At 42.8% G+C, this 27,599-nt stretch overlaps 1 protein-coding gene across 2 annotated transcripts in view; it reads right to left on the bottom strand.

The window, feature by feature from the left end:
• HYDIN (HYDIN axonemal central pair apparatus protein) overlaps window positions 1–27,599 on the bottom strand; it is a 2,122,366-nt gene that overhangs the window by 1,535,129 nt on the left and 559,638 nt on the right. For both annotated transcript variants that reach the window (XM_069217473.1, XM_069217472.1), the window contains 2 exons: window positions 24,367–24,531; window positions 9,761–9,913 (listed from right to left, as the gene is read on the bottom strand). In XM_069217473.1, coding sequence (XP_069073574.1) covers window positions 9,761–9,913; window positions 24,367–24,531 — 318 coding nt within the window. The remainder of the gene's footprint in view (window positions 1–9,760; window positions 9,914–24,366; window positions 24,532–27,599) is intronic.

Genomic DNA, 27,599 nt, shown 5'->3' with positions numbered 1-27,599 from the left:
GATGCTTAGTTTGTCACGGACGTTAAACCCAAACCTTCTTTGATAGCAAAGGAATAGCACTATAACAAATTGATTTTTTTTTTTACTACCCGAATGTTTAAGGAGCAATTCGTTTTATATGGCAGATGATGTGACTGTAAGAAGCTGCCGGAATGCAATGAGGTACATGACAGATCTGTCAAGCAACAATATTTCTCAAGCAACCTACAACACACATTGCTCCCACTAGATCTGTCAATGCAAGCACACTTCCTCTTTAGCAATATTTCTCGTTGCAGCCCTTTATAAATCCTCATTTCTTACCACTGGGCTCCTTCCGGCTTGACTATTGTCATGACATTTAAGTGTTAAGTCCAATTTCACTGTGCTCAAAACAGCTTTACCTATCAACACATACCATGTTATTGTCCTACAAATCAACTCCTTAATACAGAACTCTGAACATACATCCCGCAAAGCTAAAACAGGCACTTAACTAGTAATGAAGGCACTCTAAATTGAATGTTTTACTATGCTATACTATACTATACTATACTTCGATCGCAAACTAACTACTACACAGTCACAACAGTTTGTGCAATGGCCACTGTATAACAACCAAGGTCTGTATGAAAAGAAAGTGTTGGAACTAGTTTGAGGTTTCAACCATAAAACTCGCAAAACAAATTCTTACATAAGGATCGAACAAAGCACCACTTTTACTTATTAATCAACAAAGAGTTCCGCAAATCGAATCTGACTTGTTTGTGATGAAAACATAAAAATTGTTTTGGAAAAATCAGGGTTAAAAAGATGCGTACAAAAGCCTAACACTCTGTGCTAACAACTCACGCCTAGCAGAAGTCATCATAACCAGAAAATGTCTTGATAGTCAAGAGATATAAAGAACAACTGAGAGAAGGTTCAAACAGTGACCCTCATTAACAAAGTAAGAACTAAGTTAAGATCCCACTGTCGTTTAACAAGCGGGGTTGGAAGAAACATGTTGATCAGCTCTTTCAAGAACAGTAGCACAATGTAGGACTTGAACAGGGACAGCTGATTTGGGAGACAGAAGAAAGCTGTCAGCCTCTCTGTGACCCAGTTAAAGAACAATCTTGAGGATGTCAGACAAACATGCTATCAAAAGGTCAATTTGGTGGTCTGTGCACCAAGAATAAAACCATGCCACCTCAAGAATAAACAGATTTAGTGGAAGATTCATGCGCCGATAAAATAATATACATCAGTTATCAGGTAGGTGAAAGACATTCAAGTGTCCCCACTCAATTCTCACGCATGAAGGTGTAGACTCTTGAGGTGCAGGTGGAAAGCTTTCCCATTCAACAGGGAGGTCCTCCCTCAGAGGAAGATTGAGCAGAGAACTGGTAATGAGTTCTGAACACAGGGAAACGGAGAGAAGTGCAAAAGATCTGCGTACCACAAATTTCTTTGCCAATCCATGGCTACGAAGATGACGTGGGCCAGGTCTTGGTGAATACTTTTCAGACCTGAAAGAATCAAGGACATGGGAGGGAACGTGAAATGGATAATAAAGTTCCACCTAAAGTAAAGGGAATCCCCTAATGCTCCCTAACTCAGATAAAGTAGGTCACAGAATTTTGGGCAATGTCAATTGGAATGAGTGGCAAGGCACCCAAGGCTATGTCTCTGACTGCCTTAAGTCTGGGCAGGCTACCCCCATTCTCAAGAAATCCAATGCTGACCCTATGGACCTAAACAACTTCAACCCGATAACCAACATTCAGACTCTGGTGAAACTTCTCGAAAAATATGTCCATGTCCAACTATGTAACCACATAGAACAATTTAGACTGTTAGACCATTTACAATCCAGCTTTCATAAGTGTCACAGCACCGAATCTGCCCTTACGCACATTGTGGATGACGAGTTAAAAATGCTGGATCAAAACAAATCTTGTCTTATAATCCTCCTTGACCTATTGTCAGCTTCTGATGTGGTTACACATGACAGCCTACTCAATTTATAGGAACATAGGATGGGCCTTTCAGGGTCTGTTTTAAATTGGCTTGCCTTGTTTCTCCACAACAGAACTCAAAGATTCAAGATTAATCAGTCCCTGTCCAAATTCCACATTGATCTCCTTAGGAGTACCACAGGTGTCCATGCTCTCACCCACTTCTTTTCAACCTATATATGGAGCCGTTAACTGTATGCAGATGATACCCAACTCTAAATGAAAGTCTCCTCCCCCACGGACATCAAGCACCTCAAAACTACCTTACAAAAAGCTCAAAACTGGCAGACCTACAACCACCTCAAATTAAACACGCTCAAAACGGAAATTTCTGCTAATTGCGCCTCCCAAACAGTCAGCCACTATCTAAGAATGGATGAAGCAACAAACACCTCTTAAGTGTGCACCACACATTATAGATTCCATAAGACCACTAGGAATAATGGTAGATAAAAACTTGAACATGTAGAAGCACATCAGTGCTGCCACCAAAGGAGCAAACTTCCATATGAACATCCTAAGGAAAATAAAACCCTCCCCCCCCCTCAATGACTTAAAGCCTGTGGTGCAATCCCTCGTGATATCCAGTTTGGACTTCAGACGTGCAACCCTCTGCGGCCTACCTAGATCCACGATAGCTCCACTAAGGGACTCTCTTAACTCTGCTGTAAAGCCTCATCACAGAAAAATAAAAAAACATTACTCCTGATCTGAAATCTCTTAACTTTCCACCATAAGAAGCAAGGATTCTGCTAAAAATTGCTTAACACACAAGGCCCTACACTTCAACATCCCGATATATCTCTGATATACCTCCCAATGTATCTCCCACAAAAACTAGAGCTATCTGGTGGCTGCAGATCCTCCAAAAGTACCAGCTCCTTGCTGCTGAAGCCACAGAAATTCCATAAAAATTAAACTTATAATATATATATATATATATATATATATATATATATATATATATATATATACACACACACACATATATATATATATATATATATGTGTAATAATGTAGGAAGTTGGCTCTGTATATACTATTTCAAAGTAAGAAATAGTGTACACAGAGTCCAAGGGTTCCCCTTAGAGGTAAGATAGTGGCAAACGTAGATAATTCTAATGCTCTAGTTTGTGGTAGTGTGGTCGAGCAGTAGGCTTATCAGAGGGTAGTGTTAAGCATTTGTTGTACACACACAGGCAATAAATGAGGAACACACACTCAAAGACAATTCCAGGCCAATAGGTTTTTGTATAGAAAAATATATTTTCTTAGTTTAAGAACCACAGGTTCAAGATTTACAATTAAAACTTTAAATGTAAGGTACTTCACTTAGATACTTTAGGAACTTTGAATGAAAACAATATCATGTACTGTCTTTGTAAAAATGGCAATAAGCTATTTTCAAAGTTGACAGTGCAAAAATCAACAGTTCCTGGGGGAGGTAAGTAAAGGTTAGGTTAGGAGGTAAGTAAAACACTTACACGTCTCAGTCCTGGGGCATAGGCAGCCCACCGTTGGGGGTTCAAGGCAACCCCAAAGTTACCACACCAGCAGCTCAGGGCCGGTCAGGTGCAGAGGTCAAAGAGGTGCCCAAAACACATAGGCGCCTATGGAAAACAGGGGTGCTCCGGTCCCAGTCTGCCAGCAGGTAAGTACCTTCGTCCTCGGGAGCAGATCAGGGGGGTTTTGTAGAGCACTGGGGGGGGGGGGGGGGGGGACGACACACAAGTAGGCACACAAAACACACCCTCAGCGGCACAGGGGCGGCCGGGTGCAGTGGGCAAAGCAGGCATCGGGTTTTGTATAGGTTTCAAAGGAGGGACCCGGGGGTCACTCTAGCGGTGCAGGCAGGCACAGGGGGGGGGCTTCTCGGGACAGCCACCCCCTGGGCAAGGCAGAGGGTCACCTGGGGAGTCACTCCTGCGTTGAAGTTCGGTTCCTTCAGGTCCTGGGCGCTGCGGGTGCAGTGTTGGTTCCAGGCGTCGGGTCCCTTGTTACAGGCAGTCGCGGTCAGGGGGAGCCTCTGGATTTTTGTTCCGTACCCATATGATGAGGCCGCCCTGCAGAGTTGGGGGCTCCCTTTTTCGGAGGTTATTTTTGGAATGAACTTTGGGAGCATGACTCGCTTGCCTTCACGCAGTGAAAAGGATTTACCCTGTGATTGATAGCGTGGAGGTGAGAAAAGGAACGAGAGGAGAATATTCTCTTTTCGACTTTTCCAGGCTGCTAGCATTCCGAGATATTACATTTGCAGCATTTTACCTAATAGACTGAGAAAATGTTTTAACCGGACTGTTTATTTATGAAATCACGAGATGCAGCTACCACATATTGGTGCACTGAACAATATGAAACTTTTACATCATGCAGGATGTTGAAACGCAATCATGCTGTATTTAAAATCTATTCTGCCTTCAAAGGTATATCGGATTATGCTTGGCAGTGCACTATGGGAGATGTATGCTTTGATATTACTATCACGTGACAGTTTGGTTACCAGCACACAATCACTTTATAAAAATAGAATCACTTGTGAACAAGGCTCTACGGAGCTGAAACGCGTCAGGAAATAAGAAAATAATATTGGAAATGAAATGTGCTGTTTGATAAAAGGATACAGAGAATGCTGCTTAAACATGATGGAATAAAATGCTATGCAGCACTGGAGTTGGGCTTCATAATCTCTGTTCTTTTGTGTGTGTGTGTATATATATATATATATATATATATATATATATATATATATATATATATATATATATATATATATATATATATATATATTCTGCTGCAGCAGTGAAAAAGACAAATTCCAGGTTATTGCCAGTGTACAGAGATGTGGTGTTACCTTCCTGCAAAAATGCAATTCCCTTGCATCCTATTTTTGGTTAAAATACCATTTCTTTTAGACTTAAAACTATATCTCTGCATCATGGCCGCCAAAATAGGTGCCTGGTTCGTTGTATCTTCTGAGCCAGGGAAACTAAAGTAGGACGCATTGTTCATCCTAATAAATATGGCGCTGGACTAAGACGCCAGGCCTTCACCGCAAGCACCCGATGCTAGGGATTCAACCAGAGACGTGCGGCTACCCTTTTGCAACAAGTGGCTCTTTGCCCAGTAGGTGTTCCTTGGGACCATCGCAGGGCCCTTTAGCTATCCTATGTCCGTAATTTTTCCAGGATAACTAGTTACTTTCCATTTTTGGATTAACGTTTGGCCTGGCCCAATTAGATCAGGGGTTGTCACAAGTTTTGGTGCTTTAATCCATAATACATGGTTCACCGTTCATGATGCAGGTTTCTTTATTCTCTACTCATGATGTATGCTTCTTTTGAGATGTTTAACCAGCCATGACCTTTTTAATAGAATAATATCTCATTGGATTTATGGTGATCATACATTTTCCATTTTATTTCATGCTATTCTTGATACAACATTAGATCAGATGCATTTCGCTTTAAGCCATCTTCAGTTTTGCTTCTGTAGGATAAACAGCTACGGCTAACCTTTGGATAATCGCTAGACCTGGCCCGATCACCTCAGGGGGGTGGGGGGGTCTTTATATTGGCTCCTTTGCCCCTCATTCACAATGTAAAGGCTTTCCTTTCATGATGTACGGTACTTTATTTTTCATTCATGATGTATGTTTCTTCTGAGATGGGCAACCTGCCATGATCTTTCAAATTAAATAATGTTCAATTGGATCTATGGTGATTATACGTTTTTCCTATTGTACTTTGTTTATTCTGTTTTATGCTATTCTTGACCCCTTACTAGATCAGATGCATCCCATAATATGGAATAATGTTCTGATGAATTTACCAGTTCTGTATTTATGACTTATACATGGCAAATACATCTATTATGCACTATGTAACAATGCTATATACCTCACCTTATGCAATGTAGTGATCAGGCCTTTGGATTTAGATATTACTTTAGGTTGAAGACCTTTAGTAAAAAAATCAGTACCGCTGTATGTTTAAAGTTCTGTATTAGCATTGAATATAAAATTTGGCAATGGGCATGAATGCGAGTAATTTGTTGATTGTTTCCTTTGAATTGAACATTGTTTAATTGCTTTCGTGTGAAATTGAAATTATGTCATTACTGCATACCTTTGTCAGTACAGATTGATTACTTTGGTACTCTGCATATCTTCTTGGAAACCACAAAATGGACACAATCTTGAATATTTGAAGAGGTATGGTATAACCCTGCTTATGTGGGCTGTGGACCTTTAACTTTTTCTACTCACAGAATAGCATGAGCATGCGGTGAAAGAAATAAGGGCAGGAGTTATTTTCGCCTGCTTTCTAAATTAGGCCTGTTTTTTTAATTTAGATATTTGGGACCGCTGTCTGCAGTAACCCTTAATAATTTCTTATATCTGAATAGTTTCTAACTGTATTGAATTCTAAACCAATTGCCAGCATCTGTCCACAACTAATTCACGTACTCCGCATTTTCTCATCACAATTACATGATTAAATATATGGAATTACATTCAAATATGGTTTTCTGTTTTTCTCTTTAATATATTTTTACCATGTGGTGTTTTTTTTCCTTTTGCACCATAACCTAAAAAAATATTTTTTGAATTATCTTTCCTTCTTTTTCGCACCTTGGGTGTCAGTTAGATTGGGTAATTTTTCTATTTATTTTATTATTTTTTTCCTAATTCAATTTCATATTTTCACAGCATGGAGAAAACGTCAGGTATATACACCCCATAGGGTGAAACACATGTTGTCTGTTGCTTCTCAAGTGTGTTATAATAAACATTCACTGGACTCATTTATTTGACTTAGCGCATTATTCAAAAACAGTTCAACAGTGTGAAAAATTGAAAGTACATAATGGATTTATGGCGGGCCCACCAATCTCTATTTTTTGCAGTCTTTAGGATCTCCATTGAGGTAAATTGGTCCACACCTCATTTGGCAGCCCACAACTGGATGAAAAGAGCATTCTATTAGATGAGAGGACTGGACCATTGTTTCTTCAAATTGACATAACTGTCAGATAAATCCATCTATATTAACATTATGTGGTCTGGGTTTTTGTTACATTGACAATTCAACTCCTGTAAAGTGATGGATCATTGGAGCAACTATGGGTTTGCATCCTTCGCTGCCATCAACCATTTGAATGTCTTGTGATCAGTCTGGGCCACAAACTTGGTGCCAATTAAGTAGAGCTGGAACCTGCAATGGGTCCCGGTCTATTGCAATGCACCAATACAGTCCTTCTCAATTGCAGCTCAATACTGTTCCCTAAGAAGCAGTATGCAACTGAAGAATGCAGCTGAACGCTCCTTTCTCTCGTCAGCCGGCACAAAGACAGCAGTCCCAAGTCCAAAAAAGGTATGTTTGGTGTGCCCTTCCAAGCCACAGAGCTGTGCTCTTTGTCTTAAGCACCATTCAATACATCTGGTTCCCAAAGCACTTGCATGATAATTGTACATGCATGCCACAAACAAGTCAACATACCAAAGGCACTTGAGGTTGGGTAATTTAGGGCAGGGATGTATGCTCAGCTCATAAAGCCATGCAGGGGCTATCCCTGTCCAATGTCTTCGACTACCTTTAAGTCTTCCTTTCTGGTGAAGATGCCTGTGCCAGCAATTTTCGAGGGTGGAGATTCCTAGTCACTGATGGCATTCCTACAAAGGTTTTGCGACATTGGAGGAAGTGAAGCTAATCACTTCGTGAAGTGGATTTCTCACAGGGCTACTCAATATTACCTTGTGATAAGATCTTAGGAGGCTGATAAGTCCCCAAGCAGATCTGAGTCTGTTCGGTGTGATTCCAAGACTGTTGGACACCAATAAAGAATCATTAGAACGTTATCTGCCTTGAATACATCACCAGCAGCATTGCAGGACCACAAATCTTGCAACGTTGTGTTTTCATAAAGTACTCGGTTTATGGGCCAACACAATACACAACACAATAACCTTCTGAACAGCATTTTGAATGATCCAGACAGGTGTGCTGCTCATCACAACAGGTGATGCTGAAAAAGGTATCATACCCACCTAAAATCCCTCATGCTAAAATATGCCAAGCGACATTCAGTCGATTTTGGTAGACTCTATAGTGAAACAAATCCAATTTTGTATTTGGGAAACAGTTTTATCCTCATGTCTTCAGATGAAAGGCAGGTATTTATCAAATGGCAATTCCTCAAACAAGACATGCGAGCCTTGTGTGGATTATTCTCCAGAATTAAAGTATGGCACAGCATGCACTGACCTGAGCAAGCTTCATTTTGGGGGGGAAAAGTTTTGAAAAATGCAAAGAGAGAGAGAGAGAGATGAGAGAGAGATGAGAGAGAGATGAGAGAGAGATGAGAGAGAGATGAGAGAGAGATGAGAGAGAGATGAGAGAGAGAGATGGAGAGAGAGAGAGAGAGAGAGATGGAGAGAGAGAGAGAGAGATGGAGAGAGAGAGATATAGAGAGATATAGAGAGAGAGATATAGAGAGATATAGAGAGAGAGATAGAGATAGAGAGAGATAGAGAGAGATAGAGAGAGATAGAGAGAGATAGAGAGAGATAGAGAGAGATAGAGAGAGATAGAGAGAGATAGAGAGATATAGAGAGAGAGATAGAGAGATATAGAGAGAGATAGAGAGATAGAGAGATAGATAGAGAGATAGAGAGATTGAGAGATAGATAGAGAGATAGATAGAGTGTGAGTGTGAGTGTGAGTGTGAGTGTGTGTGTGTGTGTGTGTGTGTGTGTGTGTGTGTGTGTGAGTGTATTTAAGATGCCACTGCCATCGTAATAGTTCAGAGAGCTGCAAGAACCTGTCCAATAAGCTTTGTCATGATTTCCTGAGATAGAGGAGACACAAGCGCCTATGCTTCCACAGGGAATTGATTGCAGAATTACAGGACAACTGTAACAAATCCCTCGTGCTTAATGGACAGTGGAAGGTAGCAGATACTGTGTGCCTGAATTCACTTTCTCTTAAAGCAAACATTGTTTACAGGCTTTTCACTGGTAGAACGGATGGCGATTGATAGAGGGCCCATATTAATGCCCCGATCACGTTCGGAGGAGAACAAAACGTGTCACATAACTTTGTGAGAAATATACGAAGCAAGTAAAGAATTCAAATTGATTACTAATGTCACCAACAATGCGCTTAACATTTCTGCGTTAACATATTCTAATAAGTTAGGAAGTTGCTTTTATGTGCATTTATAGTAAGATGAGTCTATTAACACATACCAACACCTTGTGGCAAGTGGTTATTGTCAGACATGCACCCTTGATGTGGAGCTACATGTACATGATGAACCATTAACCTTGTGAGGTATCTCTTGATGCTTATTGGTGTGTGGGTACCAGACCATTGCTGAAGGGTATTGTCTTCATTAAAAAGTAGGTAACAATGCAGAACATATATGCAGTTAGGAGCAGAGTGGTGAGATGGTGAAAGCGGGAACCTAAATATGGACTCCGATGGAAGAATTAATAGGAAAGTAATGAAGAGCAACCTCTGAACATGAGATTCCCCTTTTTATGCTACAGAACCAACAACTAAATATAGAGGACTTTGCACTGATTTCCAAAGCTTCACTGTAAAGAGGTGGTTTCTCTAACTCTGCGGGACTCTCACTACCAAAGCCAGCTGACTCCACTTACATCCCTGGAAGTCTTCCAATTTTCTTTCCACCAACAGTGGACTCCCCGAACAAACTATTATCTAAACACCATGTGAGGTATGGGGTATCTCAGCTTGCATCTTATCAGATTACTCACCATTTTTGCGATAAATCGTGCCGGGATGTATGACTGATTAGACAACAGAAGGGTCCTGGAGACATCAGTTAAAACGGGGATACCACCGAAATTCATTTCTTCAGGAGTAACGTGCACAACAGGGCCTTCTCCAGTGCACATCATGCGCACCTCCTGTTTAAAAAACAAATACAATTTGAAAATCAAACAATAAAGTCTGTTTTGGGATGCCCTACTTAAACACTGGTGAAAAGTTGAAGTAAAGTAGATGTGATCTTGAGCATAGGAGTTTTGTGCTCATCGCAACACTTCTTGTTCTGAATGCTAGTCAGTGACTACTTGCAATAATCGATTTTGTAGCTTGACCCTGTTTACAACCAAAATTTGGCATTTATATAGCGTGTATGTATATATATGTGTGTGTATATATATATATCCCAAATGAGGTTTGGAAAAATAGACATACATTTGAGAAGTATGATGGATACAAAATATGGTTAGGGGACATTGTGAGTAAAATATCTGTTAAAGTGAAGTGGAATCTATTAATGTCCTTTAAGGGCTTTGTACTGAACAACAGATTAAAATGGAAACAGGTGTTTTTGTTTGAATGGTAGGGGAGTGAGGACCTTGTGCCTAGTATGTGGTGTGTACTATATAGTGGAGAGCACAAACAAGGGTGAGGGATAGGTTTGTGTGCCACATGTACAAACCCATATGACGTGTGATCTGAGTTTTATTTGGGTCAAGGACAAATAGGGAGATGCCGCGCTGTCACTCCACAGCATTGTCAGAGCTTATCATTGGTATTTTTGGTATGTGCCTTAACAAGGCGCAGAGCAGTTACATTTGTTGGAGATTGCTGCAAGCACCACAGGAGAAGCAGAAAGCAAAGCAACCCTAAGATCAACACAATAACCAAGAGCTAGACGAAACCAGCCCTCAACAAAGAATAAGTTTGGACAAAGAACTAGTAAAGAACATTGCACACACTGGTCAAAAAGATCACAGCCCAGTGTGAAATAAAACGTCTTGCCACTTCTTTCCCACAGGAGTTAGAGAAACCACATCTTTTCCAGAGAGTTTAAGCTCCTGAGAGTTTTCGTCTGACATCCAGCGTGTTGACCTATAAAAACACCACTTAGGAATGATGTACGCTCTGCACCCAGGAACTTCAAGTGAGGGGCAACGTACTTTCTGCCCTTTTGGCAACACAAAACAGAGGATTTTACAGATGGATCTGCTGATACCAGCCAATCAGGTGAGCTCTATGGAAGCAGTAGCAGGAAAATGACACCCAGGATCCTGATCCTAGCGTATGACAATTGAAGTGACGTTGCAGTAAAATACACACTAAGATCAGCCAGAAAGGTCACACAGAAAGATTATTGGCTATATCCTTTTCTGGATGCACTCTATATCCTTAAACATTGTTGATTAGAGTATTAAGGATCTTAAACATACGATTTCAGTGTTGTAGATTTATTCTTGAACGTTGGTGATTTGCACAGTTGAACTTCGGCAAACTATCATCAGTGTGTGCTGAACACAATCCTGCGAGGTCTGAGGTAACCCATTAGTGATTCAAAGTGAGCTGGAGGAATTCATACAATAGAGATGCATGATAAAGATGACCTTAGGTTAGAGAAGAGATATAGCAACCTTTCCTTAGTAAGATAGGTCTCAGAGAGAGGTGTAAGTGGTACGTGTTGAAAGGGTAGAAGATAGTGTGAAATACATTAAATTGAGAAATGCTTGGTCTCTAGGTTTCAAAGAAGCTAACATAGCAGGACACAAAGAAAGTATTGTAGATGAGTAGTCACACAGAAGTAAGTTTTAGGAATATGCACCTTAAGAAAAAGTGCCAATTGCATTGAAAAGTCTAGGTGAAATTGGCACTCTTTATTTATATTGTGGGATACAGCAACAGGAACCAAGATGCCGCACAAGCCACGACAGACAAAACCCAATAAAAAACCACATCTGCTGAAATCCAGTCATGTGGCTTTCTTCTCTTCATATTCCCTATGATTCCTTCCATGAGGTGTTGGCAAAATGTGAAGAATGACCCAACTCATTTCCCCCCCGTGGTGGATGTTAAGGTGTTTAATATGATAAATACTTCAGTAATAATTATTTTGTAGTCAGGTCTTGATTGTTATTCTGAATTTCACATCGACGTCAACTATTTTTATTCCCCATACACAGCATGGTCCATAGTTTGCTTATCTATACCGAAAGAAAACTTCCACGATGCAGTTTTTTGAAAATGGGGTATTATCAGGAGAGGAGCCATTCTTAATCGGAAGGTTCTCGTTTAACTGTACACTTTGAATTTAGGTTTTAAGAAGACTATGTAAACCACCTGGTGTGAAATGTCTGTAAACCAGTGTAGTACCAGGGATAATGTTATTTTCTGCTCAGGTTTAGGATGTATTAGGCTGCGGCATTGTGTGTTTGGTATGGCCATCAGATTCAGGGACTTGACAGTTGGGGAGGGGCGCAAGAGAGCGCGAAGCAAGGTGGCTGCACCCTAGCGAGGCTCTGCCGACCGTGCCCTAAAATCCAACATAATCCTCACCCTGGAATCGCACAAACAGGTGACATGGCAGTCCCGCCTGAGGCTGGATGTCACTGCCGCAGCGCTGAAGCCGGCGGTGACATCGAGAGCTTGTCACTGGCTGGAGGTTCGAGACCCCTGGGCATTCAGTTGAGGTGGTCGGGTGCCGCTGGGGCTGTGCTGGTGGAACCGGTGTGGTGAACTGTGTGAAGGCAAAGCCTGCGGGAGGTGCTTCTGACAGGCGCAACTTGGAGATCGTGCGGCTGCGTGCTGGCCGGGTGAGGCTGGCAGGCTAGCGGAGGCGTGGCAGTCACTGGACAAAGTGAACAAGAGCAGATCGAAACGGCCGGGCGAGATCAGAGTGTGACTTTCCATTTGGCCCTAAAAGCGTGCCGTTAACTCATATAGCCTTTAATGTGAAGGGAGGAGGTGTGCAGGGAGGAGGTGTGCAGGGCGGGGGGCATTCACTGACTGCTGCTTGTGGATGGAGCTGTGGCGCGTCATACACGTGCTTCCTGGGTTCTCCGGGCGCCCAATGCCTGCTGCTGGACTGGGGCCACTATATGCTGTGGGGGCACCTTGGCTTCCCTGGGTCCCTGCACCACAGAATTAGCATCAAAGTGCCTTGAAGCGGGAAAGTGGGCAAGCTATTACATTGCATCCACGTACTCCACATATTCCAGAGAGTTATGATTTTGATCAAAAAGGTGGTTCAATTTGAAGTCAAGACCACAAAAGTGGATGACCAAGGTTGCTAAGTTATAGTACAGGGCAAATTGTGTGGTATCATGATAACGCTCCTTAACTCCTAGGCCCTAACATGGACAACCCTAACTTCTTTTCCCACTTGTGGAGCCTCTTACATGCGCTGCCCCCCACTGTTCTTGCTCTCGGGAGGTGATCTTAATCCGTGCCTTGACCAGGAGCAGGTTAAACAATGTGCTAGATTGATGAGAGATGAATGATTATGCTGTTTCAGATATACGGCGGGTTCGATATCTTGGATCCCAAGAAGGGACCGGTTTCTCTATGACACATGGCTCCTGGTCGCGCTTAGATCGTTGGCTGCTCCCGAATATGGTGCAGGGGTGGGTTGATGAAGCGTGTCATGTCCTGCGCATCCTGTCAGATCATGCGCCTGTACATCTGATGGTGCATATTCCAGCCTGTAGGTCCCTGCTGTTCACCTGCCGATTGCAGTCATTGGCCCTGCCTGACCAGGTGTTTTGCGACACGGTGCAGGAGGCGATAAGATAATTTTTTCAGCTAAATGAGGGCTTAGTTTCTGGCAAAGGGGTTCTTTGGGATGCTTTTAAAGGGACTATTCGGTTTTTTTTTGCATTAGCGTGTAGGCTGGTTTCTTCAAGCGATCAGGGCCCGCATGCACGCACTAGAGGACATGTTGCAGGGACTGCAATGGGAGTACACCTCTGCTCCTGCGCCCGCGCTGCTGGTGAGGATTGGAGAGCATGCCTCAGAGTATAATGAGGCGGCGGAGCAGGAGGTGCAGCACCTGTCCAGGTGCCATGTTTCAATAAACAGGAAGCCTGTACAACCACTCAGGTGAAGGGTGAGAAGACAAAGAGCAGGTCCCCTGGGACCGGCTTATACCTCCTGGCAATTGGCATAGGAATTGCAGATGAAAACACAGACTACTGCCAAATTTCCAAAATTGGCTCAGTCAAAGCCTCATTAAAGGGCAATGAGGGTTCTGATGAAGATTAAGAAAAATGAAGCACGTCAGTGAGCAGATTAGATTTGAGCTCTGTAGAAGGATGAGGCACATACAACTTGCCAGCAGCTTTTCGAATGACTGAATGGTAAGATGTTACTTCAAGTGAAGGAATGCCTTTGAGTGACAATAACTCCCATTATGGCAATGTGTCTAAGCCACTTGCCTCTGCTAAACCCTCAAAGTCTGGATCCAGGGACACAATCTCACCCTTTTTAATTTCTGAAGGACCTTGTTCTCCAAGGAAATACTGCTTCTCTTCAAGAAGTCTCAGAGCTTCCCTTTGAGATCTATGCCTCATCTCCAATAACGGGATGGGTGACGCTGTCATCAGCCTCCGTGATGTTGACACCTGCGTTCGAGAGACAAGAAAAGGCATTGGAGTCGAAGCATGCAACATCAGAATGGATCCGGCTGACGTCGGAGAGGGAACAACCAATACCAGTGACATCTGCAGAACAACGACTGGAGATGGCATTGTCCTCCATGGTGCCAGAGTTGGCCAGGTAACATGGGCATCTGCATAAAAAGCATTAAAGTTGCCTGCTGATAAAGTGCCGGAAATCCTCCCAATGAATAACATAGCTGACACATGGGGCCTGCAGACGCACCAGATAGGAGTCATCGTCCTATTTAAAATGCTAAATATAGCATTTTAAAAATTGGAAGGGTCTGTTTCTGGAGCAGAGAAGAATAGATACTGCTGTTAAGGTGAAGGCACTGCATCCACATCCAGTGTCGAATAAGGGCACGTAGGCGAAGTCTGTGGCTGTTTTACATTCAAAGGAGACACTAGAAAAGCCACTGGCGTCATTTCACCTTGATCTTCAAGTGACGCCAGATGCAGAGATACTGACTTTGATACCTCGTCTCTAGAAGAATGACACCCGGAACCATGATGCCACTTCTTCCTGTCCTTGTTTTCACAAACTTCGAAGAATGGGGACATGGTGACTTGGAGCAAGGACAAGACTTCTGACAATGGCTCTTTTGCTTTGTTTTGCCATGAAGAGCTTAGCCTCCCTTTCCTGCAGTGCACAGGGGTTCATCTTCTGGCATGAACAGGCCTCAACGCCATGGTCTGAACATAAAAACACCAAAGACTAATATCATGAGGGTCAGTGATAGACATCTGACCCTCACACTCCTTACAGGGCTTAAACCCGGACCCTCTAGTGGAGACATTTTTTCCCCTGATCAATGCAGCAATACCAGAAAAACCATTGAGAGACTAAATATTTCCTACTAAAGAGCAACAAAAAAAAGTTACTTGTCAAAGGTGTTGAAAAAAGGAAAGACAGATGTGAGCATGTTGACAAGGGCTTCTTATGGGTCCAATGAAGTCATGCAAGGTCACGTGTGGAGTCATGAAGATGCTGAAGCCCTTGTCGACGTGGGAGAGCTTTCTAGAAAGTTTCCATGGAATGCTGGTGCATGGGAGTATTTAAAAGGTGAGTAATCCGCAGGTAGACACAGGGCCTGCTGAGGCAGCACTGGTGCACCCTCATGTGCCAGCATGCATGTGTGACCAGAAGAATACAAAGAGCTATCAGACAGAGCAGGCATAAGACTGCCAGAACTTTAATTCGAGCACCAACCTGAGAAATCAGAATCATATTCCGAATGTCATGGATCTTCTGTGCAGGAGGGAAAGCTCATACCAAGTCATATCCAGTACTTCTCCTATGAACAGGAGGTGTTGGGACTGCTCCAAATGAGAGCTGGGTACATTGATTAAAACCCCCAAAACGAATATCAGTGAAGCTGTCAATTACAGGTGGTGCAGCCAGTCATCCAAGTATAGGAACACCAGAATCCCCCAACCTTCTCAGATGGGCCATAACCACTGTAGTCACCTTGGTGAACCTCAAGGTGCCGAAGTCAATCTAAAGTGAAAGACCATAAATTGGTAAGGAGTATAAACCACCACAAAAAAGCAGGTACTTCCTGTGTGTCAGCATGACTGGAATATAAAAGTACGAGCCCTGCAGGTCTAGGGATATCATCAAGTCTTCTGCATACACAAAACCTGAGCAAGGGACAGCATTCTAAACGTCTCCTTATGTAGATACCAGTTCAGGAGCCCAAGGTCTAGGATTAAAAGACGACTGCTGTTCTTTTTGGGAATCATGAAGTATGAATAGTGGCCCCAGTGTCCTGGCACAGATTCCACTGCTCACTTCTGTAGCAGGGCCACAAGCGAAAGCTGTAGGATCCGTAGACAGTCTCATTAAGTAAAGGAGTGTTGGGGAGGGACATTGGGGGGGGGGGGGGGGGGGGGGTTGCTGCTGGAAGGGTACAATATAACCCTTTCCTGCAATTAGCAGGACACTCTGGTCTGAAGTAATAGCATGCTAGGCCTGCAGAAAAGAGGATTTCCATGCTCCCACCATTCTTCGAGAGAGGAACTACTGTAGCTTCCCTGGTGGTGCAGGAGAGAAGGATGATAGGGAGGAAGAAGTTTAGACCAATGGAACTACCCCTGTATTGACAGATGAGGGGATTTTGCTGCTGTTGACTGGGCAGTGCAGAATGACAGTCTCAACTTAGTCTCTGCTGAAGGCTCGGGTGCTCTGAAAGAAGCAAAACTCCCTTGTTATCGATTGAAGACCCAGGGATCTTGCCAGAGTCTTCAAATGTTGCTTCTGCCACTTGGCTAAAACCGTTGCTTCTGTCAAAAGGGATAGTCATCAAATAATTCTAAACATCTGTAGAGAAATCAGTAGAAAGCAGCAAGGCATGCCTCTTTAGGCCAACCAATGAACAGATGGTCCTGGCAACACATCCCAGCCGTGCCCAGGCCTGCCCTGGATATGCAATAGCATCCTGCCCATCCCGGACCACTTCTGTGAAACAGCCAATGAGGTGTTCTGGTTGATTAGGGACCACAAATGCTGCCATTAAGCTAAGGGTATGGTAGTAGCATATTACAAAGCAAGCAGCATTTGGTGAGTGCAACACTAGGCTGACTACAGAAAGTCTTGTTCCACACACCTGCCAACTTTTTCAAGTAGCTCTCGGTCAGGAGAGGAGAGAAAGCTCCCAGGTTCGATTTAGTAGTGGAGGAGATTTGGACTGTCGAACTATCTAGAAAGGGATAGAGGAATAAGAAGACAGTTTCCTGGAACTAATCTGTTGTGTTGAGGTATTGTTCAGTTTACTACTGGGCATGATATTGGCTTAGATAATTAGTCCTTTAATGCCTTAATAAGGGCCCCATTCAAGAGAAGCAGGGGCTCAACAGTGGTGGTATTTCACCATAGTGCGTCAGCCAAGATGTTGGTTATATTCCGCAGAATGAAGTATGGACTTCTAACATGTCAGCTCCTTTCTTAAGTACTGCATAGAAAGAAGCCATTTAAAAAGGTCCTGGATCAACAGCTGTATCAATCTCAGTGTCAAGTGACATATCCAGTCTACTGTCATTTTGAAGGGCCAAGGAAAGGGGTTAGTGTCAGCAAAATCCCCATGGCCATCTGGAGACTAATGGTCTGAGTCCAACCAAAAGAGTTAATGTATGGTGTTCCAGTATTGCCTGTGGTCACTAGCTCATTCTCCCTGAAGCTGTTCCTCCTCTAATAGGCACTGAGTTGCTCTTGTAGACCTCATTCTCTACACAGGGTGTAAGAGTGGCCCAAGAAGAGGCTAGGATGAAGGAGGTGGGGGGGCATCTTAAGTGGCTGTCGTGGTGCACAGACTGAGCGTTGATATTAGCGCTTGTGTGGGTAGCTCTGGCAGTGGCCACAGCAGAGGGCCAAAACCTAGCTGCACCTGGAGGAACCTGTATGATGCCAAAGACTAATCAGAGTAGAACACCAGAAGGTCCCACTGAGCACCCAAGTGCACCAGAAGAGACTGCTGGTCTCCTGAAAATGTCGAGGCCTGGAGGAAACATGCAGGATTTGCACCTGATGCTTTGGGAATGCCGGTGCTGCTATTGTCCTCTGTACTGGAGGAGACATTGTAAGTGGTGGTATGGCAAGGCCTGTGGGAACAATGCCACTAGTTTTGCTCTGAAGGGGAGGGGGTATGGGTGAGGTCCACATCAGTGACATACTCTTGGAATCTGACCTTAAGGACATGGAGTGCTGTTGCTTCTTTTTCTTGTGTCTCTTCTTCTCTCTCAAAGACATGGAAGTTGGGGAGAAACAAGAAGAGGACTCGAATCTTGTTCTATCTCTTGATCTCGACTGACCATAATGTCCCACATACCATGTGTAGGAATATGATGACGTGTCATGCCTTAAGTCGTGACTCCACAAAAAGTTGTTCCGTAGGTCTGTAATGGACATTTGTCCACCACACCACCGGCAGGGTTTAAACCCGGACCTCTTTTGTGGGGTCAAGAAGCTCTAGACCCTCAAAAGGTATGGAGAAAAAAAACTTGGTCTTGGTGCTGCGGAAGGCACTCTATGGCACTGGGGAAGGCGCTATGTGGCACCAGTGAAGTCACCAAGAAGCAGCTTTTGGCATCGAAATGGAGCAAGCATCCACTACCGGCACCTGACAGCTACATCAGAGGTTTCTGGATCCTGTCTGGCACCTGGGATGTGCAAAGGGGAGGAACATGTAGGTATATGTATTCATCAGAAATTTTCATTTGAGTGATCTTGGCAAGGTTTATTTTAAAGACAATATGTAAAATTGCTCAGACAGAATAAAATCTGCGATGAACACTAGCGGAAACATACCAGTATGCTTTTTGAAATCATACCCTCATACAGAATAAAAGTGATCAAGACGGACTTAAAAATTAGGAAGGCTTTTGCCATTGACCCACTAAATGTTCATAATGTATTAAGAATCTCGGGGGGAGGGGGTGTGGCCAGCAACATGGCAGGGTAACTGCTTTCCCCGAGGGCTCCAGCAGCCCGATCAAAATCCTTAATTTATTCTGCCTTTTCAATGGACATCAATATGTAAACTCCGGTCTGACATTCCAGACGGCGATCAGCAGCAGCAGAGGACAAATTATGGCCCCACCACCGAGTTGGGTGTATTGAGTCAAGCAAACTTGGGACCAAGGCCGTACTGTCTCTCTACATGATGGCAGTGGCCGGGCAGTGCACCCTTCTGCAGATAGGGACTGAGCAGCTGACAGCGGTCGGCGGAGGTGACATTGAAGGTGTCCTCCAAATCCTGCAACAGTATGGATCTGGTTGCCCTTTCCCTTCTCCCCTTTCCTCCACCTTGCTGACATGCTTTGGAGGTGGGCAGCTGCAATGGAATATATATTTTTTCCTGATCAGTACCGCGTGTGCGACAGGGACCGGGTGGCTGAGTGGCGGCCCTGAGGGCGTGTGGTGGTGGTGTGGGTAGACCTGGCCAGCACCAGCGGACTGAGGTGTGGCCTCCCGTTGGGTGACAACATTGGAGTCAGTTGGCCGCCATGCCACACTTCGGCAGAGGCAGCAGGGAGTCCTCCCCACCAGAAGGCGTGATCGGAGGCCGATGAGGTGTGTGGGACTCTGAGTTGAGCAGGCGGGGGGCCAGAGGTGGCTGGGTGACATTCCAGCCCGAAGTAATTGAGCGTGTGTGAGAAAGTAGCCTCCTTCTAGCATGGTTACCCCCATTTGTGGCCTGTTTGAGTGTTCGTCAGTGTGTTTTTACAGTCTCGCAGGGATCCTAGTAGCCAGGACCCCAGTGCTCATAGTTTGTGGCCCATGTGTGTTGTCAGTATGCTTGACTGTGTCACTTAAATTTTGATAACCAGAACTCCAGTGCTTATGCTCTCTCAACTTACCAAATTTGTCACTAGTATAGTGACTCAATATTCCAATTCTGATTAGCACACTGGACCCCCCTTAAAAGTCATATAAGGTATATATGGTACTATATATGCACTATATATGGTACCTAGGTACCCAGGGCATTGGGGTTTCAGGAGATCCTTATGGGCTGCAGCATTTTTGTCACCAATAAGGAGCTCATAAAAACCTTTCTTCAGGACGGCCACTGCATCCTCAGTGAAATAGTGCACACATTACTAAGTAACTTATAAGTCACCAACATGTCTAACCTTCATTTACTGAAGGCTAGGTGCAAAGTTACTGTGTGTGAGGGCACCCTTGCTCTAACAAAGGTGCCCCCACATTGTTCAGGGCCAATTCCTCGGACTTCGTGAGTGTGGGGGACACCATTATAAGAGTGCACTACATATATGTCAATACATATGTGTGGCTTCACAATCTTAACTCCGAATATGGCTATATGAGGTGTCTAAGATCATGGAATTGACCCTCCCCCCCCCATCCAAATCTGGTATTGGGGGGGCAATCCCATGCCTATAGAGGCTACCCCCAGGGTTGTCCAGACCACTTATGAAAATCTTAACTTCAAAAGTCTGAGGGGTCTCTATTTAGAAAGAAGACTAGGCATTGGGAAGAACCCTAACAAGGATTTCCTCTTGAATCTCCTCTTTCAAGATGACCAGCAGCATCCTGAGGGTCATGTACAACCAGAAGAGGAGGTAGAGGGGGATTCTGTCCATGTAGATTCAGGAGAGGGTCCTGAAGATCCAGGAGAGGGTCCTGAAGATCCAGGAGAGGGTCCTTCCACAGATCTTTCCCTTATACCACATAGTGTAGCTGGTAGTGGTGAGGGGTCACACACAAGTAGGGCACCCTTCATACCTAGAGGCCAGGTCACTAGGGTTACACCAGTTAGGGAGGGATCTACCTCGGCTCATTCTCACATCACCTAAGTCTTTGAAGGGTCTCACATATCCAATCCTGAGGGTAACTCCCTAGATAGTGAACTCAGAAAGCTGAGACTGGAGGAGGCTAGACTGAGGCTGAAACAGCAACAGCTGGCCCTAGATAGGGAAGCCTTAGAGAGAAAGGCAGGGGTTGGGGTTAGTTCCCTCTGGTGGCAGCAGCAGCACTGAAAGTTTCAGGACTCATGAGGTCAGGGAGGACAACATTAGCTCCAGAAAAGTACACAAAATTGTTCCCCCCTACAAGGTGGGGGATGATATTCAAAAGTGGTTTGCCGCACTTGATATGGCCTGTAAAATTCAAAGGGTCCCTCAAAAGCAGTGGAGGGACAGGCTCCTCACTGTAAGGGAGGAGGATGCAGGCAGCTACAACATTTTAAAGAATGCACTCATTGATGGTTTTGGCCTAACCACAGAGCAATACAGAATCAAGTTCAGGGAAACCAAGAAAGAATCTTCACAAGATTCAGTTGACTTTGTGGACTGTTCTGTGAAAATTTTAGAGGGTTGGTTACGTGGCAGTAAAGTGTCTGATTACCAGGGCCTATATAATCTGATTTTGAGAGGGCATATATTGAATAATTGTGTCTGACTTGTTACACCAGTATCTTGTGGACTTGGATCTGACCTTTCCCCAAGAATTGTGAAAAAAGGCAGACAAATGGGTCAGAACAAGGGTGAGCAGAAAAGCTCATACGGGGGGGGTGGGGGGGGTGGGGGAGGGGGGTTACAAAGAAAAGTAAAGTAGCTCTAGACTATGTAGACAGATGTAATTTCTAAGGAAAAGGAGATCAGTTATTAGTGGAATTGATTAGGGCTGGTAATATAACTAAGGTAAACTAACTACCCTGAAATGTGAATACGATAGGGGCAAGCTGGAGACGCTGAAAATGAAGTTATATTGTAGGACTGCTACAAGCTGTTGACTTTTGCCAATTTACATCCCGCACATAGATTCTTGTCAGTCGAGGGAGTGCAGGAGAATTTTAAGATAGGGAAAGGACACTTCCCCAAATGCCAAAACAGCCTGCACAGCTAGGGAAATCTGGACCCCTTCCCCAGAGGCACCCAAACATAATTTAAGAACTGTGTTAGCTTTGCCTCAGTGCAAGAAATTGATTTTCAAAATATAGAGAGCATTAAGGGCTGATAGACCTAAAACAAAATTAAAACTGCAGAAAAAACAGCAAACGTACCTAAACAAGCGACTCAGTGTAGAATAAAGTATGTCAAGGTGTAAATCAAGTAACACATAATTTAAGGAAATACAATATAATTATGTTGACATGGCAATATTAAATATTCTATATTTCTAATAGAGTATACACATTTTAATTAGAGTTTACATTTTAAAAAAATCTACAAGCAGTGCAGTACTGCACCATAGCTAGTTAAAAAATTACTATAAAACTATCGGATGATTTTCTGTATAACAGAAGACACTATCAAATTAAGCTAAGACTGTTTTCAAATATATATATAATCTTTATTTAACACCAGATATCCTGTAGGCTTGCACTATGATCTTGTTTCATTTGTCTGTTTTATTGATTTATTGATTACATGTATAGATGCATATCTGTAAGCATTCTTGTTGTTTTCTTTGATTTTTTTCTAGAATTTCATTTGCCCTTCTCCAGTCCTGATGAGGCCTTAAATCAGTAGGCCGAAACGCGTTGACTTGTTGTTTTGCAAGTGTATTGGGCTTGTTAAAGAATGGAATATATTGTAAAAACGTAGGTTGCGCTATATCATACTTTTGTGAAAGAAATGCACAACACCTCGATAAGCGAGTGCACGTAAAAGTCCAGTACCTTAGCATTTAGAAGTGGATCACATGTGTAGTTATAACAGTGACCACCAGTCAAATATATAGGGCATTGTTTCCTTATATTGTTATATCTGTGATGAGGTCTATTGTGAATTTTTTTTATGTGTACAGTCACTATTGTAATTTTTTTATGTGTACAGTCATTATTGTAGTGTATGTAAGTTTTACGTCTTCCCAGATCCTTTTTTGCTATTTAAAAAATTGGTTTAAAATAAATTTGAGTAAGAAATAAACTCAGAAGTTACAGAATAGAGGTTTGTTCTTATCACTTAGGATTAAATTTGTCTCTACCTGCCATCTTTCTTTTTGTTGACGTTATATTTACCCTGGGCAGGGTAGAGTTATAGGGTTCCCCTGTTATTGTGCAGGCATGGCACATATGAAACAGACAAAATTAAGCAGAATCTACCTTGGACAATCTTCAAGTGTCCTAGATGTCTAGCTGAAGACTCCAACTTTATACATGTCATGTGGTGCTGTCAAGTGATAATACAGTTTTTGGAAGGAGGTCACCCATAGGTTTGTGAGATTTACGTGAGAGTGAGACAGCCTACAAAGAAATAGTGCCAGTTATGGTTGATCACAAAAAAGAAAAAAGGCTGGGCTCGTAGAAAAAAAATTAAATTGGTTACTGTACTGGGTAAAAGACGAACAGCCATATATTGGCTAATTCCCAGAATTCCCTCCATTGACAGTTGGGTTAGAGACATGATGAAACGGGCAACAGCATAGAAAATGCCAAACAAATGGGTGAGAAAGGAGGGTAAGCTAGTTGAGTACTTGATGGAATATGCAGAAATAATCTGAACTCTTACAACCCCCCACGGACCAGAACTCCATTAAACGTGATGAATACTGGCAAAAAGGTCTATGACAGCGGACAAGGTCATCAGATTGGGTGAGTTAACTATAATTGATGGTGTTGAGTTTGGTGTGGGATGAGGCAATGCCAAAGTGGTTTTGGTAAATAAAGCTGCTAATGTACACAATTCAACACATAATGAGGCGAGTGGTATTTGTCTGGCCCTGCATAGGACTTGGAAAATGTATACAATGTCCTGATACTGGGTTGTTGGAGAATGGTTGGATAGGGTACCACAGACCTGATTGCTTGATCTCTAGTGATAAAATGAGGTGGAGGTGGGTGGGGGGGGGGGGGATGGGTTGGGGAGAGTGTGGAGATGAGGGGCTTGCCTAATGATTAAGGGGCTGTGTTTTTGTTCTTGTTCTGTCAAAGGGCTTCCCCACACCTTTAGAGTTATTTCATGCCTCAACTCTTGTTCCATCTTTTTTGGCCTGGTGTTTTGGAATAGTTAGAGGAGTCAATGAGGAATTTGTGAAGGGTGAGAATCAGGGTTCTATCACATGGTCCATCTTTGAACCATTTTTCCAGCCCAGTAAGTGTTCTTGATGCACCTTTCTCATTGTCAAGTGTAGGACCCAATGGTGAAGCTGCGGTTAAGCAAATCTCTCAGATTCAGGGAGGTTGTTTTTTTGTTTGAGTACTTTGAATGTTTTTATCTGTTGGTTTGCAAAGATGGAATCAAACCCAAGCCATTTTTCCTCCTGCCATAACTTTGTTCACAAATGTTAAATATAGAAATAATCCAAAGAACAAGCAAGGAAGAAATGATATAATCAACTAATAACAGCAGTTCATCCATCAGCTTGTAAAGTTGGGCTCTCAGCACTGAGGATAACAGACAACACTGCACACATAAGGCTTCTGGTACATGTATACAAATGTCTGACTGTGTTACAGTAAAGGATGCATTAAAGAAGCTCTTACCAGAAGAGGTTCTTTTTGTCCAAAGACAGCAATATGAGCCTTAATGTCCAGTTCTCCAGTCACCTGAGCTTCTACTACCAAAGGGATTTCCTCAGTGCTGTGTGGATCGATGATTCCCCGAGGAATGGGGCTGGAGTACAACACTGCAGGATTCTCAGAAGGGTCCTGCAAAAATATAAATTTGTGCCATGATGGACTGTACAGCTTATCACAGTATAGCAGAGTTTGCATTTACACTATGTTGGATACTTTCAACTGTGGTTCTATTCAATGTTTTATTGGTTGCATGGGCTGTTAACATGAGGTGACATTTTGTGCACAGATATTTAAGTTTATTTGGCTCTATACCTCTTACAATAAAGTAGCCCTCTGCGTTTTTCCATGAACAGGGAACATGCTATAGTAAAGTAAAAGTAATTACTTACTTTTTAGTGTTGCCCTGAAGCTGTGCCATTTTAAAATGGTGTCATAAACACCCTAAAATGGCATTCAACTACAACACAGCCAACACTGTACTATTTACGTCTCCCTGTTTAGGGTGGCCCCTTTCTGTAGTACTTTGCATAGTTTCTGGTACTTTATGTATTTCCCTTTGCCACAATAGAACTACTTGGTACATGGATAGCACTTTAAAAGCAATAGTTAACGAACAAAAATTTACAGTTTATTTGCTCATGTTTAAATGTTATCTTTTCTAAGCCAGCGACCAGATGACCTTTAAGCACAAAGACCTTCTGCACTTAGCAGTTATATGAAAGCTGTAGATTATTTTTATTAGTTTCTGAAAACATCCCAGCTGCAAGATGGCCCAAAGAAAGATGTTACACACAGTCACAGGCAGGTGCTGGGTAGGGCCCAATTATGTTAGAGTTTAGATCCAGAAACATTGGCAATGGGAAGGCAATCCACCAGATACAATATTATTGAAGTATGTAAACGTTTCTTCAAATACGATTTACAATGCAGATTGACATATAAAGAGTACCTAGAAATCCCAACAAATCTGGATAGTAGAACTTCAGATAAGCAAATTAAGCTAGCTCACCCTCTGTTTCCTAAAAAGCTTTACTCACAGATCATCAATCAAGGCAGTAGAGTTTTCAAAAAGAATGGATGAAAAATTAAGTTGCTTCCTTGGAGATCTCTTGCAATTACAACCCTCAATAAACCTTCAGTAAAGTTTGCTAAGTCCGTTAATATCATGTAGTGCTTTTTGATAAACATTCTGAGAATATTGGCCTGGCACTGCTTTCATAGGCCAAATGATGAACTTGAATATGGACCCCCCCACGCAGAACTGCTCAGTATCAAAGCACCATTGCTATCCTTCACAACCTCAACCTGCTCTGTTGACATAGTGCATACAAGTGGTACTGTATGTATTTTTTTTTTTTATCAGCCAGCTTGATCATTCTCAGCTTCCAAAAAGTGGCATCAATTTTCTGCAAAGGTGACCAAAGGTCACTTACATACAGATGCTTCGAACACATTGGCCATCCTGTCCGAAAAACATCCATCACCACTTGAATATGACAGAGTACAATGGCGAAGTCTGGTCTCTTCAGTAGGTTGTGTCCCTGCAGTCTCCATCCAGATTTTGACAAACATTGTGGGTAACCAAAATGAATTCTGAAACCTGCCTCTGTTGTTGTGACCACTGGGTTCTTTAATGCCCATTGGGCTGATCTCAGCCTAATCTGAGGTACTAGGAGTATGTATGACACCTTGGGGTTATACAAGGCTCGGAAATGTAAATGCCTGACCTTTCTAACTAATAATAAAATTACAGAACCAACTCCTTTATTTTCAGGATACTCTTAAGAGGCCAGAGTGTTTTTAACCTAGACCACCACTGATATGACGACTGTTTTGGAACTCAATCTTTCTGAATAATAGGAGTATGATTTTGAGAGTTAGAGGACAAAAATACTACCAGTGTGTGCAGCAGTGCCATAGTCATGTATGGCACATAGAACATCCTTTTCTTGGAATCTTACTTCTGCCTGGATTCCACCACGAAACACAGGAAAAGAGGGATCCGCAGACAGCACATTTTTACAACCAGAAAAGAGACCATCCGTAATGTTCTTTCTGTACTTGTTGAGTTCTAAAATGGGGCTCAACATCTGGTCTTCCTTTTTACGATCATAGCGCAACTGGAGTAAAACTCTCTTCTTGCAGTACCTTTTTGTTTTGCATGATTTAGAAAGATTTGCGAGCCCTACTCTATAGCTGGTCTTGGAGCACTTATGTTCTTCAGTTTCAAAGTATAGGACAGTCAAAAAAATGTAACTTATTAGGAGACTGTATCCTGTTCTCACCACCTGCAGAAACCACCAGTTCGAGATCAGCCCTTCTCAAGTCAATAAGAACGTTGTTGCCCTACCAACATATGCTATAACTGGATTAGCAAAGCATCTTGCCATGAGCAGTTAAACCAACTAAGTTTCTTTTCTATGTTTGTCTGTTCTTCGCAACATTGAACAGAATTCTCACAAAAGGCTGATTTGGGATTAAATGACAGGCATGAATCACAGCAAAAGCCAAGAGTGATGCTTAATTGCTGAAAAGAGGTCAGGCCTCCCTACCAATGGATGCAAACAGTGAAAATGAGCATAAATTATATGGGTCGAAACGTTGTCGTCATTTGAAAAGACAGACCTCGGTGTTGTTCATCTCGCATAGGAACTAACCTGTGTGAACATTTGCATTTTAAACATTTGTGGCTGTTTGAATACTGTGTACCAATAAACCAATCTTTTCACAACATTGGATACCTTGTCTTGTCTTTGGTTCATTTCACTTGGGGTGCATTTACCACTATCTCACTGCTTTATCACTTATAATAGTTTATTCCTTTTATTCACTTATGAATAAAAATGTGTTTAATGCAGTCTATAAGTACTGGTTGCTTTGTTAATCATGGATTCAGGTCTGACAGAATGAATACTGTTGTGATGTAAATATTCTTTATTGATTGATTATATGCAGGACTTGTGCCTTCAATATATGTACATTACAAATGAGTTTCACATGAACAGTGTTCTGTGCTAGAATACAGTCTAAATCAGAATCCTTTTTATGTAAACAAACAAGGCCACCGTGTAGAATGGGCTGGTGAAAGGGAAGGGGGGAAATCTGTGGTTAGAGTATCCACCAGAGAGAGCATAAAAAAAGACCACACTGTCCTGCAGGACCAACCAGCTAAAGTGCTCTTTCTGCCGGACATCAAT

This window comes from Pleurodeles waltl, chromosome 12, assembly GCF_031143425.1.
Source record: "Pleurodeles waltl isolate 20211129_DDA chromosome 12, aPleWal1.hap1.20221129, whole genome shotgun sequence".
NCBI lineage: Eukaryota > Metazoa > Chordata > Amphibia > Caudata > Salamandridae > Pleurodeles > Pleurodeles waltl.
Note: the sequence above shows the minus strand (reverse complement) of the source record. Positions and strands in the feature narration are given on the sequence as shown.